Genomic DNA, 14,660 nt, shown 5'->3' with positions numbered 1-14,660 from the left:
AGGTAGGTGACTATTTTTAAGTTAACATTTGGGGTTTTCCTAATCAATGAATGAATGAATAAAACGCTGTGTGATTAATATTAATTTTATTAATAATTATTAAGTTATAACATAATAAATAACGTCGAAATAATTCAATTTAATATACCTCGTCTATATATTTATACAAATAAGATTTACATACATACATACATACAGGAAATTGATTCAGTAATTGTAATAAAAGTGAATTAACATTAGCATGTAGCAGTGACTTTATATTAATTTTAAACCAACGAAGCCGTACACTTTTCCATGTAATACATATCACCCAACAATTGCGTGATCGGAATTTCTCCGATTGTTTCCTTGAAAAACAATAGCTCAACAGTGAGAGGCCGAATGGCACGAAGACTCGGCACCAACAACAAAAGCCTTCCGAACCTTGTCGGTTGTCTAGGATACCTGGTCCTGACGTAGTCCCCCAAAATGCACTGGGCTTGATCCTGCAGCATCTCCACCGGTTGTACGTCGCACAAGCCGGCTGTTTCTATGTATAAATAGTCGTACATAAATAAATAAATGAGCACGGAAATGATTTTTAATCTTACCAGGAGTGAATAGTATTATGGCTTTCATGCAGCCGCATTCGCTCCCATCCGGCGATATCTGTCTGAAACGGCACATGATTTCCTGAAGGAGAAATAATTTTAGGTGTAATTAATCAACAACCAATGATTCAACCGACGAACAACCTGTATCGTTTTAATTTCTGTGATGGTGTGAATGTCAGATGGCAGTCGTTCTCGGGCCTGAGGACACCCAAGCAGGGCGGACAAGTCCCACGGGACCGACCACTGGGCAAGATGCAACAGAAAGAGTTCCTTCCAGGACTCCTGCAGGAGCAGCAGTTGGTCGTTCTTGCTGAGAGTCTGGAACGGTGCCAGACATCTGACCCAACGGACTGCCATAAAAAGCAGCCTGGCAGTGGTCTCCTACAATAATTATTTTCATTTACCTTTTTAGAGAGGTGGAAACAATAATTTGATTGTTATTTTATGAATTTAATACAAATGACCTGATTTAATATGAGGTGTATTCAGATTTGTTCCCCTTCCTGTTCCTCATCCGTTAATTTCACCCACCCCTATTTCATTAGGAGTAGTGATTAGAAATAATCTGGATTAAAATTTAAATCAGTTCACTGACTTGAAAGCAACACTGTATCCACTGTGATCTTCCCTGATATATTCATGGTATTCGTATGTGGAGTGTTATAGTTAGTCAGTGAATTATCATATAAAAACCATTCAATGAAAAATTGAACACCTAAACAAAGGTTATTCAATCATTAAATAACAAGGAACTTACTTGTTTATCTTAGAAGTTTTAAATGAAAGAAGAATTGTATGTAAACATATTTTGAATGTTCATATTCTGTAATTAGTAAAAAGGAGTTTTACTGCAAAAATGTGGAATTCAAATTTCCGCACATGAATATATTAAAACTGAGGGATGCGAGTAGGCGTTTCCATTTCAAGGGGGTTGCTGCAACATCGACCAACTACGAATTCAGCCGAAAAGTCACAACGAATAAGAAGAAGTCAACAATCCGCGGTCCGGCCTCCCTTTACGCAAACCGCGGAAATATCAACTGGATTCAACTTTATTCTTCTTTATTATTACTTGTCCTGATTAGAAACTAATAAAAATGTCTCATTAAGTTGATTAATTGCCTCGTTTTCAATAGTCTGTTTAAAATCAAGGGTATAAATTAATGTTCTCTTATTCCAGCCGAAGTTTCTTTAGTTTTGAGTGGTTCAAAATGTTTCTGCAATAAATAATTATGAAGTAAAGTTGTAGTTTTATTAATGAAAGAATCAAATATTGTGTTATGTCTTTTTCTTGTAGTAAATTAAGGTGAAACTTTTAAGACTTGAGTGGATTCTGGATAGACCATTTCATCATCGTTACTTCATATTATGCCCTTCCAATTAATACTTGAAATCGATAAATGTGTTTACCTGGAGCATCTCCCAAGTTGGAGTTAACGGGAGAGGACCAATGGTAGGGCTGACTGGAGGTACCGGCATCATCTGCGGCGAAGCCAATCCGTGGTTGGTCTCCGAGGAACTGTCGGACTGTGTTATCTTGGTGTTCCAGACCAGCTCCTTAGTGCCACAAATTGCGTTCATATGAAAGGACTTAACACTAGTGACAATTAGTTACCTGGCACTTTTCCGCAGACATCAGTATGTGGAGGAGCCCTGGCGGCGGCGGCAGGCTGGGAGGATGGAACATGGAAGGTAAATGCGGTGCGTCGATGTGACCGTTGGGACTGGAAAGTGGGGGTGGAGGTGGCTGAGGTGGCGGAGGCAAGGAGAGTCCCTTCAGAGGATGGATCGGCGGTCCGAAGAGACCTGATGTGAAATGGAACGACGTGGAGGTCGCCGTCTGCAACTTGTTGTCCGCTCCGGACGCGTGGTGGTGCAACCCCGGATGTCCGACGGCGTTGCCCGGATGCAACTGCGGATTGGCCGACGACTGGACCTTCGGCTTCCTGGGGCCCCTCTCGTGTTGGACTGCTGTAAAGTGTGCGGATAGAAAAACATTGGGTGGATTAGAGAGGGAAAGAAATAAAGCAAAACGACATAAATAAATCTGTCGAGTCTGTAATCCTTAATTTGGTTGAGAAGGAAGGAGTGGCGGATGCAAAGCATAAAAATTAAAAGGACATCACGATTGTTTGAAAACTAGAGATAAGTGTAAAGCTCCGGAGTAATAAAAGGACCAAATCCCTTTAGCTCTTTTAAAAATGTAAAAGCGACTAAAAAATGTTTAACTTTGAGCGTTAAAATGATACGGGCTTTGAAAGAGATTCTTAAAATCTTAATCACTTTTCGCGCTCCGTGCCCTGATTCAAACGGGGGATTCAATTCGTTCGCAGTTTAATCTATTGATTCTGCATTTTAAAGGGAGCAAAAGATCAGTGGTTCCGAATAAATAGGCCATCAGAATGATAGTGTGGGAACAGGCCCATTGTACGGACATATGACGCTCCGGCTTTCCTCTGCTCTGCTCCGCTCTGCTCCACTCCGCTCCGCTCACGGCGCTCACCCGTCTCTGCTGCTTTCTCCCTCTATTAATAAATAAAAATATTGACATACTGCTGAAAAATCTAACCTGTCCGCCGTTTACGCGATATTAAACGTAAACAAGCTGAAGGTAAATTAAGTGCTCCTATCTTACCACGTTTGTTTCTATCAATCAACTTTTTTGTTGCTGGTCCGTTGATTGTTTCAAAACATGCCCACAAATTAGGTTTCTTTGGGAGTCCATCAGGATCGGTTGCGTAAATTCCGTGACAATGGTCGTGTGTTGACAGAGTGACATCGGTATCCGAGTATCCGCACCGACACTATCGCGTGATGGGATTACGAGGGCTTAGCTTTGCCCTACACCAACATGTCGCAGTTCACATGATCACGTTCGGCGTTCGCGTTCCCCGTCTACGAGTGTGTGGGCGTGTGTGCAACGGATTAAACGCATTATCCAAATTCGCATTGTTCTTTAACCCCTCCATCATCGACATGTTACAAGTTCACCGTTTTTTGCCGTCCACGCCAATTTGATTGTTAATCGATTCGTTTTTAATTTAAAATACTATTTTTTGACTTAAAAAGTCCAACAGTTACTATTTTATTCTACCTTTGCTATTTAGGGGTAGTACATTTGTTGCATTTTCATTAAATGTTGCAGATTATGATTATTAAGATTCTTACAAAATAAAATAATAAATATTTTAGCATTATTGTTATCTTTAATAATATTAATTCAAATATAAATCCTTAAAATATTAACAAAACCTCAAACATCGAAAGTGACCTTGATTGAGGTATTCTCTAATGTGAAGTTGGATATAATGTTATTAGGGAATTTTATTATTTAGGAATGGTACTTATGACAATGACTTATGATGACTATTGGACATGATTTTTACTGATACAGTGAATACTGAATAATACCAAAATATACCAAATAATATCAAGTTTTTGTATTTATGACAATATGACAATATGCTGTAGAAATGTTTTTTGCAGGAATACATATTGTAATGGAAAAGTGATTGATTGATAAATGAAGTTATTTAATTTTAAAAAAAAGATACTAAATAAATATAAAAGTAAACATTATTAACAATTTGATATTATTTTTGAAATTATGAGTTCTTAAAATATAAATATAACTTAAAACATAAAAAGTAACTTTGATTGAGTTATTCTCTAGTGTGAAATTGGATATATTATAGTTTTAGTTATTAGAAAATTATATTTTTTTATGAGTGGTACATAAGATAAGAAAATAAATAATTGATTTTGCTTTTTTAATGACACAGTAAATATTGAATATCATTAGAGAGGTATTATTTAATGTGAAGTTGGATATAATATTATAGTTTTAATTACTAGGGAATTTTCTTTTGTATGAATGGTACACATGACAAGAAGATGAATAATTGGTTCTGCTTTTTCAATGACATAGTAAATACTAAATATTCTGAAAGTGGTATTCTTTAGTGTGAAGTTAGATGGATATAATATTAGTTTTAATTACTAAGGAATTTTATATTTTATAAGTGGTACACATGACAAGAAGATGGATAATTGGTCCTACTTTTTTAATGACGCAGTAAATACTGAATATTCTGAAAGAGGTATTATTTAATTATTAGGGAATTATATTTTTTATAAGTGGTACACAGGACAAGAAGATGAATAATGGATCTTGCCTTTTTAATGATACAGTAAATATTGAATATTATGAAAGAGGTATTCTCTAGTGTGAAGTTGGATATAATATTATAGGTTTAATTACTAGGGAATTTTATTTTTTATGAGTGGTACACATCACAAGAAGATGAATAATTGGTTCTGCTTTTTCAATGACGTAGTAAATACTCAATAATCTGAATGTGGTATTCTCTAGTGTGAAGTTAGATATAATATTAGTCTTAATTACTAGGGAATTTTATTTTTTATGAGTGGTACACATCACAAGAACGTGGATCATTGATCCTGCTTTTTTAATGACGCAGTAAATACTGAATATTATGGAAGAGGTATTCTCTAGTGTGAAATTGGATATAATATTATAGTTTTAATTAGTAGGGATTTTTATTTTTTATGAGTAGTACACATCACAAGAAGATGGATGATGGATCATTGATCCTGCTTTTTTAATGACGCAATAAATACTGAATATTATCAAAGTTTTAGTAGATATGTTCAATTTGATAATATTTCTGCCTATAGTAATAAGAGAATGTTTTTGTTAGAATATAAAATGGCAAAATAATTGTTAAAGGATTGTGGCAATTAAGTTTTAAAAGCATTAGATTGACAAATTGTAGGTGTAGGTGTAGATGCGTGTGTCGAGGGAAAAATGGAATTGTCCCGTTCTCCATAGTTAATTAAGTTTGCCGGATCGAGGATGGGAGAGAGAGACACGACGCGGCGTAGCGAAAAGTGAAGTAGTCTTGAGGCCGATGGTAACACATCATCATTAATGAGTGGGGCTGATGTTCGCAGCTGGCGGTTCGCAGGCGTTCCGCCGGCGGCGGGGGAGAAGTGGCGGCCGACACGCCAACCCGCCACCCGCACGACATGCACCCGATTTAGACCGGGACCGGGACCGGGACCGGGACCCACCTCCCGCTGCTCCCGATCCTGCTCTGTTGTACCGGTGTACCGGTGTACCGGTGTACCGCTGTACGGCGGTACATCGCCCGTTTAATGCCCTGTTCGGGGCCAGAAATTGTGCCCGGGCGAACATTACACATTCCATGCGGGGAAATGTTTTATTTATTTGGACATGTCGTGTATAAACGGGCGTCGGACACCGACGGATGGAAGTGAATCCGTCAGTGGGTGAACGTGCCCGCGGTGACGGGAGGGTCGGCGTGAACGTGGGGGAAGGCAAGATGTGCAAAGTGTTCGTTTTCACGCGGATTTGCACTCAGTGTTGCAACCGCCGATCGCTGATCCTTCGCCACTTCTCTGAACGCCGTTAATGGGGATTGGCGGCTCCGTAAATAGACCGGCATTGAGCCTTTTCTTACTTCTTACTTTACATCCATCACCTCTCCTTCTCCCGTCTTTTGCAAACTTTAACCCGTTACACAACAATGTAATTAGGTGGCTCATTTGTCTCGGATCGAGATCGAGATCGGGATCGAGATACGTGGTCGTCTAAGCACCAGCACAGCATCACGAGGATATTAAAATTTCAGCGGGGCTGCAGACTGCGGAGTTGAGAGGGCGATGTTCTTTACAAGTTTTGGCGTTGTTCAGCCGCAAACATGACACCATCATACTCTTCGAAAGCCCTTGCCAAGTTTCCAACACCTCCAACTTTCCACAGTCACACCAGGCCAACTTTCCGGACAAACTTTCTCGTGTCTAATCGACCAACAAAAAGTTCTATTTCCATCCCCTCATCAGAGATGATCTAATTGACAATTAAAAGTGGAGAGAGCGCATAAAAATAAAACGGGATGGAAATCAATAAATAATCTTCAAAGAGCGAACATGCTACAAAAATTGACAAGACCGTAAATTACAGATCAACAACACCAGGGGGTTTAATTACATTATTCGTCTCACAAAGGATTCGATTTATATCATTGGTGTTTTCACATAAACGCGCCACATGCAGCACCCCAAACACTGCGACGCACCGCGGACCGACGTTTTTTACGCCCATCCGTCCGTCCACCCTGGCGAAGGTGGTTCGGGCTAATATTTCCCTTTCGCACCTGGACCACCACCATGCTTCCATGATTTACTTCAATTTTCACCGTTAAAAGCATTTTAGTTATAAAAAACAACATTTATTCGTTCAACACGTAAATAAATATCAACGGGATTTATACGTATTTTTTGTAAACAAATGAAATATAAAATTACCAATTATTAGTATAATATAAACAATATAAAATCTTTATTTTGTACAATATTCTATTTTATTTTATTTTATTTATTTCCTCTTGAATCAGAGTTTATTTCAATTAAATATATTGAAACATTGTTATCCGTCAAAATCTTGGGTTAATTTTCATTAATTTCATAATTTTTAACAATATTACATATTTTATAAAAGTCAAAACCAAAAAAATTATACAATATTGTACAATTTTATTTGTATTCTTCCAACTTTTATTTTTATTAAGTATATTGAATATAATATATAGTAAATATATATAACTGAACATAATTTTTTACCATGATTATATATTTTATGAAAGCTAAAATCAGGAAATTTGTATAAAATGAGGAATTTTTGTTTTTATTTAAATCTTAACTTTTTTATTATAATATTCTGATCACCTTATTCTCTTGACTGAAATTTAAAACTAATCAATGTAAAATGTTTATCTTTTCTATGTTGTATATCCTTTCAATATGTTAAATATTCTATATTATATGTTTCATTTTATTATATATTACTTCAATTTTAAATCAGAAAGAAAGATTGGAAAATAATACTTTTAAGATATTAATTTCCAATAAATTTTATTAAATATTTGCAAACAAATGTATTAAGATTATTTTTGTACAGATTTTGGTCTTGACAAGAATCCTACCATAATGAAGGATCATAAGATAAAAATTTTAATTTAATAAGTTAATTAAATAGTCTTTGTTACACATCGTGTAATAGTCTCCCACTATGTGACGAACCTGTACATCTTTATTGGCTCTTTCAAAGTTCAGTTGGGTTAGAACTTTGGATCTATCATTCAAAATGAATTTGTTACACAGAATTTTAGACGTTTAAATAAAATATTTTTAGGAATTGTTTCAAATAAGTGACTGAAATATATGAATAGTGAAATGCACTTACCATCTTTATTCATGCTGGCCTGGAAGCATTTCGACAGACGACAAGCCCTACACTGGTTCCGGTGTGTTTTGTCCACCGGACATCTTCCTTTCAAGTCTCCGGTCGCTTTGCAGGTGTACACCCTGTTTCGATGGATGCTCCGCTTGAAAAATCCTGAGCATCCTTTCAAAGTAAAACGATTATTAATAATAATAGTCCTTACTACTTATGATTATTCAAATAAATGAATAATAAAACAAAAAACTTATTTAAAAAAATTATAATAGAAGTGTTTAAAAATTGTCTTACCATCACAACTATAAATCCCATAATGTTTTCCTGAACTTCGGTCACCGCAAACTTTGCATGGTATATCCAATAATCTGTCACCTGCCAAAAATATTCCATTTTATACTGACAATTATGAAAATCTTAATTAAATTAGTATAATCGTCTTTTAAAAGTGTTTTACTACAAAATTTATGTTAAAATTCTTTTTGATATCAATTAAATATTAAATAAATCATACTAAAGAATTGTGAGCTTTAGTTAAGTTTTAATTATTCAATTAGGATATAATTAAATATAAAAAAGAAAAAAAAAACAAAAGATTTCTCTGTTATTTTACAGAAATCTTTGTTATTTCTATCCAATTCGAAACAATAGTTTCTGTTTTAAAATTTCTTCTAATTATAATAGTCCAATGTAAATGACTGAATTTATATCAGTTGGATAAAATATTGATATATTTAATAATAAAAAAGAAAATTATTTAATAAAAGAAAATTAAAATAAATATATTTTATGTAAAAATAATAAATTATCTCAATATTCGATGATTAAATTGTGTTCAAATAAAAATAAATAATAATTTTTAACTTAATGGTAATTAAATAATTATTTTATTCCTGCTAAATATATAAAGCAAAAAGATAATTTTGGATTATAAATAAAAATATACTTAATAAACTGATTATAATAGATTTAAAACTGAATAAATATAAAAATAATAAAGATTAATTACATAATATTATTTATTTTATAATGTTCATTTTTATATTCATTTATTATTTATAATCTATTTAAATTTGGAAATAAATTGAGTTCAGCTGTAAACTAAATATATTAAGAAAAAATATATATTTTTTTATGTTTTTTGTTGAATTAAAGTGATTTATTAATAAATAAATAAGGAGACATTCATTAATATATATAATTTTATTTATGAATATATTAATAATGAACCTAAACTTTAATCTAATCAGTTTTAAATCTAATTTTATTTATTATCCTTTTGTTTTACATATTTATCAAGAATAAAATAATTATTTAAACACGAAATATTGAGATATTTTTTTACTTTTGCATAATATATTGAGTTTATTTCAATTTCCTTTTATTAAATAATTTTATTTTTTATTACTCCTATTAGAATTATTATTTTTTCAATTTTTATATTTAGTAAGAATAATAAAAAATATATTTAATAAAAAGAAATTGAAATAAATACAGTATATTATATAAAAGTAATAAAATATCTCAATATTTATTGTTTAAATAATTGTTTATTTAAATAATAATTAATAATAATTTTTAACTAATAATAAATAATCCAATAATTTTATTCCTGATAAATATGTAGAACAAAAGGATAATTTTGGATTTTAAATAAAAATGAACTTAATATATTAATAACTGTCATTATTAATATATTTATAAATACAATTAAATATATTAATCAACAAAGGCTTTATTTATTAATAATTCAACAAAAAACATCGAGAAATATATTTTTTTCTTAATATGTTTAGTTTACAGTTGAACTCAATTTTTTTTTTTCAAATTTAAATATATTAAATAAATATAAAAATAAACGTTATAAAATAAATAATATATATTATGGAAGTAATCTTTGAATAATTAGAATTTCAGTTATTTATTTGAAACAGTGAGTAATAAAAGAATTTGAAAATATGGCAATATTTAAAAAAATATTTAATTTTTTTATTTTAAAAATAATCTTCATGTGTGTCATATTTGAATAGTTCCAAATATTTAAATATCTCAATTATTAAACAAATTTTCTCAATATTTTCGGACTATAGTTGGGTAACACGAATATTTTGATTAATTCCCCAACTAAAGTTATCTTTTAAGAAGCACATACGTGTGTAAGAGAAAATATCGTATGGGGGACCATTATAATAAATTTACAACAAGATCGTTGAGGGACACACGAGATTAAGGGCTGTAGAGCCGCTTTGAAGTTTCCCATTCGGTGTTTGTTTCTTGATTTCGTGTCTTGGCAACTTTGAAGGCTGTTTACTTAACTCCGACTAACGGAATTGGAATATGGAAATTTCACATTCGTCCAAATCATCCAAAGATTCTCTGATTCTGATTCTCCGGTCACGTTCGTTCCAACTTTAATACATTTATTTTGAGACTTGAGATTTCATCCTAAATTTGATTAGAATATAATTTGCGATATGTTAATCATTAATACACAACAGATTACTTATTAATGCCAATGAGTTAAAGGGTATTATTGATCAAGTAAATTATAAATAATTGAGGGAAAAGAAAAAGTAGTAAGTTGATGTAGAAGTATGAAAATGGAGACGTACCTGTGCCCATCCTCCGGCTCTGGCCGGTGCGAATCTTTCCCCAAATCGAGGAATCTATTTTGGAAATTGGAACGAATCACACCTCCCGACCGATCAGGGCGAAAACCCAAAGCAACAACAAAGTCGATCAGTTGAGGAGCGACGAGGCGGATGCGGATGCGGATGCTGCTGCTGATTCGCGACTATTCGACTGATCATGAGCCGCCGATCTTCGGTCTGCATGCCATTTTGTCACACCCCTACGTGCCACAATATCATCCCCACCCCGTCGCCAGCCACCCCCTGCTCTTCGCTGCTCTCGACTTCTTTCGCACCTTTGCCACTCGAACGACGGCCGGACACGCCGAGAGGGTGCTGCCGCTGCCGCTGCTGCTGCCGCTGCCGCTCCTGCTGATGCCGCTGATGCTGCGGGAGGATGAAATTGCGGTGTGTGGCAGACAGCAGTAAATTGGCAGTGGAATTTAGTGACCCGTGCTTGTAAAGTGTGGGAACGTGCAGGTGGGCGTAACGACTTGAGGGGGTTGCTTCGGGGGCGTGTCCCAACCCCCGCGCCGACCAATGGCGGCGTCGACCTAGGTGAACGTCACTTACGGTCACGTAGCTTCTCGCTTTAATCGAATTCTCAAATGTGCTGCTTTGCTTAAACGTCTCCGTGTTCTTCTCGTCATTTATTTATTTGTTGCTAGCCAACCGCCTTCCACCAACTAAACATCTTCATGGATGTCCTTACTACTGTTACATTTAAATTTAATAGTCCTGTTGAAAAATGGAACTTGGAAGTTAATTACAACAAAACTGGATTACCCTCTTAATTTATTTTCATCCACAAATTGTGCCCAAATGGAAACTGTAAATGTTAAGACAGAAATTCACGAAAAAATAGGTTTCTTAAAAAACTAATTGTTGATTCCTGATTTTAAGGAAGGAATTGAACAGAACTAATTATATAAATTATTCAGCATTCCACACTCTATTTAATTTATATTAATATATACATACAAAAGTGGAATACCTCTTATAAAAATTTAATTTTTTTCTTGGCTGATTTTGATCATTTTTTTTTCAATTGTTAAGTATGAAAATATATATTTATAGACAAAATATCAGGTTCTTGACCTGAAATTAAAACCTATAGTGTAAGTTTTTATACATTGAAGAGCTCATATTTGCCAATTTTTTATAAAAAATACACTATTAGACTAAATACCCTCTGAAATAAGTAATTATACATATTTTTAATTATGTGAAAAAATTATAAATCATATTCTTTTCATGAATTAATTTTTTTATTTAAACAGACATTAGAATAATGTGTAAAAAATAGCTGAAATTATATTATTTTTCAATATTATATATTATTTTGATAATCTAATATTTACATTAATACTTTTAATACTCAAAATTTATTTACTTCGTCCAATTCACAGCTCAATTTAATGCATTTTCGTAAGTATATTTTTTAATTGTTTTAGACTAGTTTTAATATATTATAATTCTAATGACAAAAATTTGAATTTTTGAAGTATTAATATAAGTATAGCATAATTAATACAGTATTATTAGTATAACATTTCAATATTATTAAAAAATAAAATAATTTAAGCTATTTTTGACAATTTATTCCACAAAATTATTTAAATAAAAAATTTTATGGAATTTATTTTATAAAATTTGATATATATTTATTTCAGAAAATATTTAATTCAATGATGTTTATTATAAAAATTTGGCTAATATAATTTCTTTTATTTTTATTCTTAAAAATTAATTGTAACAGTTATGATTTTAGTGTCAAAAACATGACATTTACATATTGTCATGGATTATAATTAATTAAATTGAAAAAAAGTTTATCAAAATTAAAAAAAGTAGGATTTTTATAGGAATAATTTGGTTTTTAATGAATCACACTGTGTAACAAAAAATTTACTTAAACAAAACTACATTTCGAAATGGTTATCAATTTCTTATTTCTTTTTCTGTCATTATTGGTGATTTTTGGGGAATTCTATTATTTAGAAATGGTACACCTATTGTGATAATTTCACTATGATTTAATAGCAAACTATGGACTTTGCTGTCTCTGTCATGCATCATGTCTCTCTTAAGATTCAGTCAGAGTAACTGCTTTATATCAATATTTTAATAATAAAAGATAAATTCAATTAAAAAATTCTAATTTAAGATGTATAATTTATATTTAAGGTCATAAAATTACTTTTTAAAATTAATTTTACAAAATATTAGTCTTATAAATATAGAAATTTATATTTCGTTATTCATAAGTGTGTATAATTTTCCAAAAAAATAATTTAACTTTATAATTTTTTATAGTTTTTTTATTTTCCTTAACACTGAGATATATTAAATAATATTAAATTAAATAGAAAAGTTAAATTAAAGATTAATAAAATAAGAAAAGACTATTTAATATACATTTAGTATCAGAAATTTTAAAAAGATAATTAATTAATCAAATAACAGCCCATTTAAATAAACATCATCCCTTTAATTTTTCTATTTCAATTTTTCAATTAGTCTTGTGCTTTATTACAACACTTATTTGTAATAAACAATAAAAAAAAATGATTACTTTTATAATAAAATATTACATATTAAAGAGGCAAAGTTAATAATTAATAAAATAAATAATAAAGATTCATATTTCAATTGTAAATTGATCATAGAATAATTACAATTAATTTTACAAACAAATATGAATATTCCATTTATTCGTACTTGAAACTTTGCGGAATGTATTTAAATCGGTGACGAATCCGAAATGGAATCAGAAAAACGATTGCGTCGGACAAAAAGGAGACGACGGAATGAAGTGGAGCAGAGCGAGTCGAGTCCCTAATTAAAATGTCAGTAGGTGGAATAGGTGGAATAGGTGGAGGAGTGCGGTGTGCGAACGAAGAGAGGACCTGAGAGAGATTTTGTGATTTTTAGCAAACTCAATTACGCCGGCACTTTTTGCCGCCGCGGGCGCCCTTATGTTTTTACAAGGTGCACTCAGACAGACGGACATTTTTCTCTTTATTCACTTGCGCAGCAATTGCGGAAAATAAAAATATCTTGGAGCGATAGGAAATCGAAGGTCTGATAGGTATCTCAGGTGGGTGTCAGGAGCCGTGCTCGGGTGATCACTCCGCCGGGGAGAAACGTCGTGTCGCGTCGCGTCGGTCGGAACACCAAGGAATCAACATGAGCGGGGATCATGTGAAAAGCTGCAGCTGGACCTAAATAGCGTGTTCTCAGCGAACTGACGTGTATAGGTGCACAGACACAACACCATCCGACCAAGTATTAATCTATTACAAATTACGTCATTACAAGCACTGATCAGGAAGTTATATATGAGAATTGAGAGAGAGCCCCGTTGCCGGACATCTGTCCGTTCCCACTGACTCACACAACACTTCCTCTCCCGCTCAGATTACTCTAAGATGGCTTTATGCTTCGTCACCTACCGCACACCCCGATCGGGATTTGCTCCGCCGATGCACCTTAAAAACTAATTAACAAAAACAACTTGATTTGTTGTTCGTTCCTCTGTAAACTGAGCCCGACGAGACTTCGGAACGTGCCTCCAACTTTGTTGGGGTGGCTTTTCAATGTTTGTTTTATGTTTTTACAATTTAAATATCGCTCTAACCCTTCACCGCTCCGGGGTTTAAGTGGTTTCCTATTAAAACGTTCGATGGAGCAAATAACGGAGGAACGTAACGAATTAAGTCCTCGTTGGAGACGAGTCGGTCGCATTTATGCGGAGGGAGACCCATTGAAAAGCTAGGTGTTCATTTGTCACCGGTGCGAGTGAGAATTAGAGGCGGCGACGGCGGCGGCGATGGAGGTGTACAGGTGAGGATGTAGCGCTAAGTAATCCCGTACCGCAAACAATGCCGGCGAGGAAGTGCTACACTCAAACATCGCCGGTCGCATCTTCCATTAGCTCTGAATGTGACACTCTCTCTCGAACGTCATTATTTAAATGTAAGTGCTCTTGTCAGCGACACGGAGCTGGGAACTCGCAGGATGTATCTATCTATCACTCTAATATCGCTCTAATGGTCTCATTAAAAATGTACCTCCAATCTCCTCCACCATTCTATATCTGTGTGTGTGTGTGATTGAAAGAAATGAAATGCGCAAATCAATTTGCTGGACAAA

The 14,660-nt window shown here is 33.4% G+C and overlaps 1 protein-coding gene across 2 annotated transcripts; it reads right to left on the bottom strand.

Moving 5' to 3' along the window:
- Positions 1-71: 71 nt before the first annotated feature.
- LOC109604681 (protein dissatisfaction) lies at positions 72-11,326 on the bottom strand. 2 transcript variants are annotated; one of them, XM_049965603.1, is made up of 8 exons: positions 10,488-11,326; positions 8,170-8,250; positions 7,882-8,043; positions 2,209-2,561; positions 2,004-2,150; positions 735-974; positions 591-672; positions 72-529 (listed from the first exon to the last, which is right to left on the bottom strand). In XM_049965603.1, exons 1-8 carry the CDS (start codon positions 10,495-10,497, stop codon positions 267-269), a joined length of 1,338 nt encoding a protein of 445 aa, XP_049821560.1. In that variant the 5' UTR covers positions 10,498-11,326; the 3' UTR covers positions 72-266. The 2 variants fall into 2 exon arrangements, with proteins under 2 accessions (XP_049821560.1, XP_019876771.2); XM_020021212.2 differs by having other exon boundaries at positions 2,209-2,564; positions 10,488-11,323.
- Positions 11,327-14,660: the final 3,334 nt, after the last annotated feature.

This window comes from Aethina tumida, chromosome 3 (genome assembly GCF_024364675.1).
Source record: "Aethina tumida isolate Nest 87 chromosome 3, icAetTumi1.1, whole genome shotgun sequence".
NCBI classification, from domain to species: Eukaryota; Metazoa; Arthropoda; class Insecta; order Coleoptera; family Nitidulidae; genus Aethina; species Aethina tumida.
The sequence above is the reverse complement of the archived record's forward strand: the minus strand, read 5'-3'. Positions and strand labels throughout refer to the sequence as shown.

Coding starts and splice junctions, on each gene's coding strand:
- LOC109604681 (XM_020021212.2), bottom strand. Junction 8,044..8,169: donor TGGGATTTATAGTTGTGATG/GTAAGACAATTT, acceptor TTACTTTGAAAG/GATGCTCAGGATTTTTCAAG. Junction 2,565..7,881: donor GGCCAGCATGAATAAAGATG/GTAAGTGCATTT, acceptor CACACTTTACAG/CAGTCCAACACGAGAGGGGC.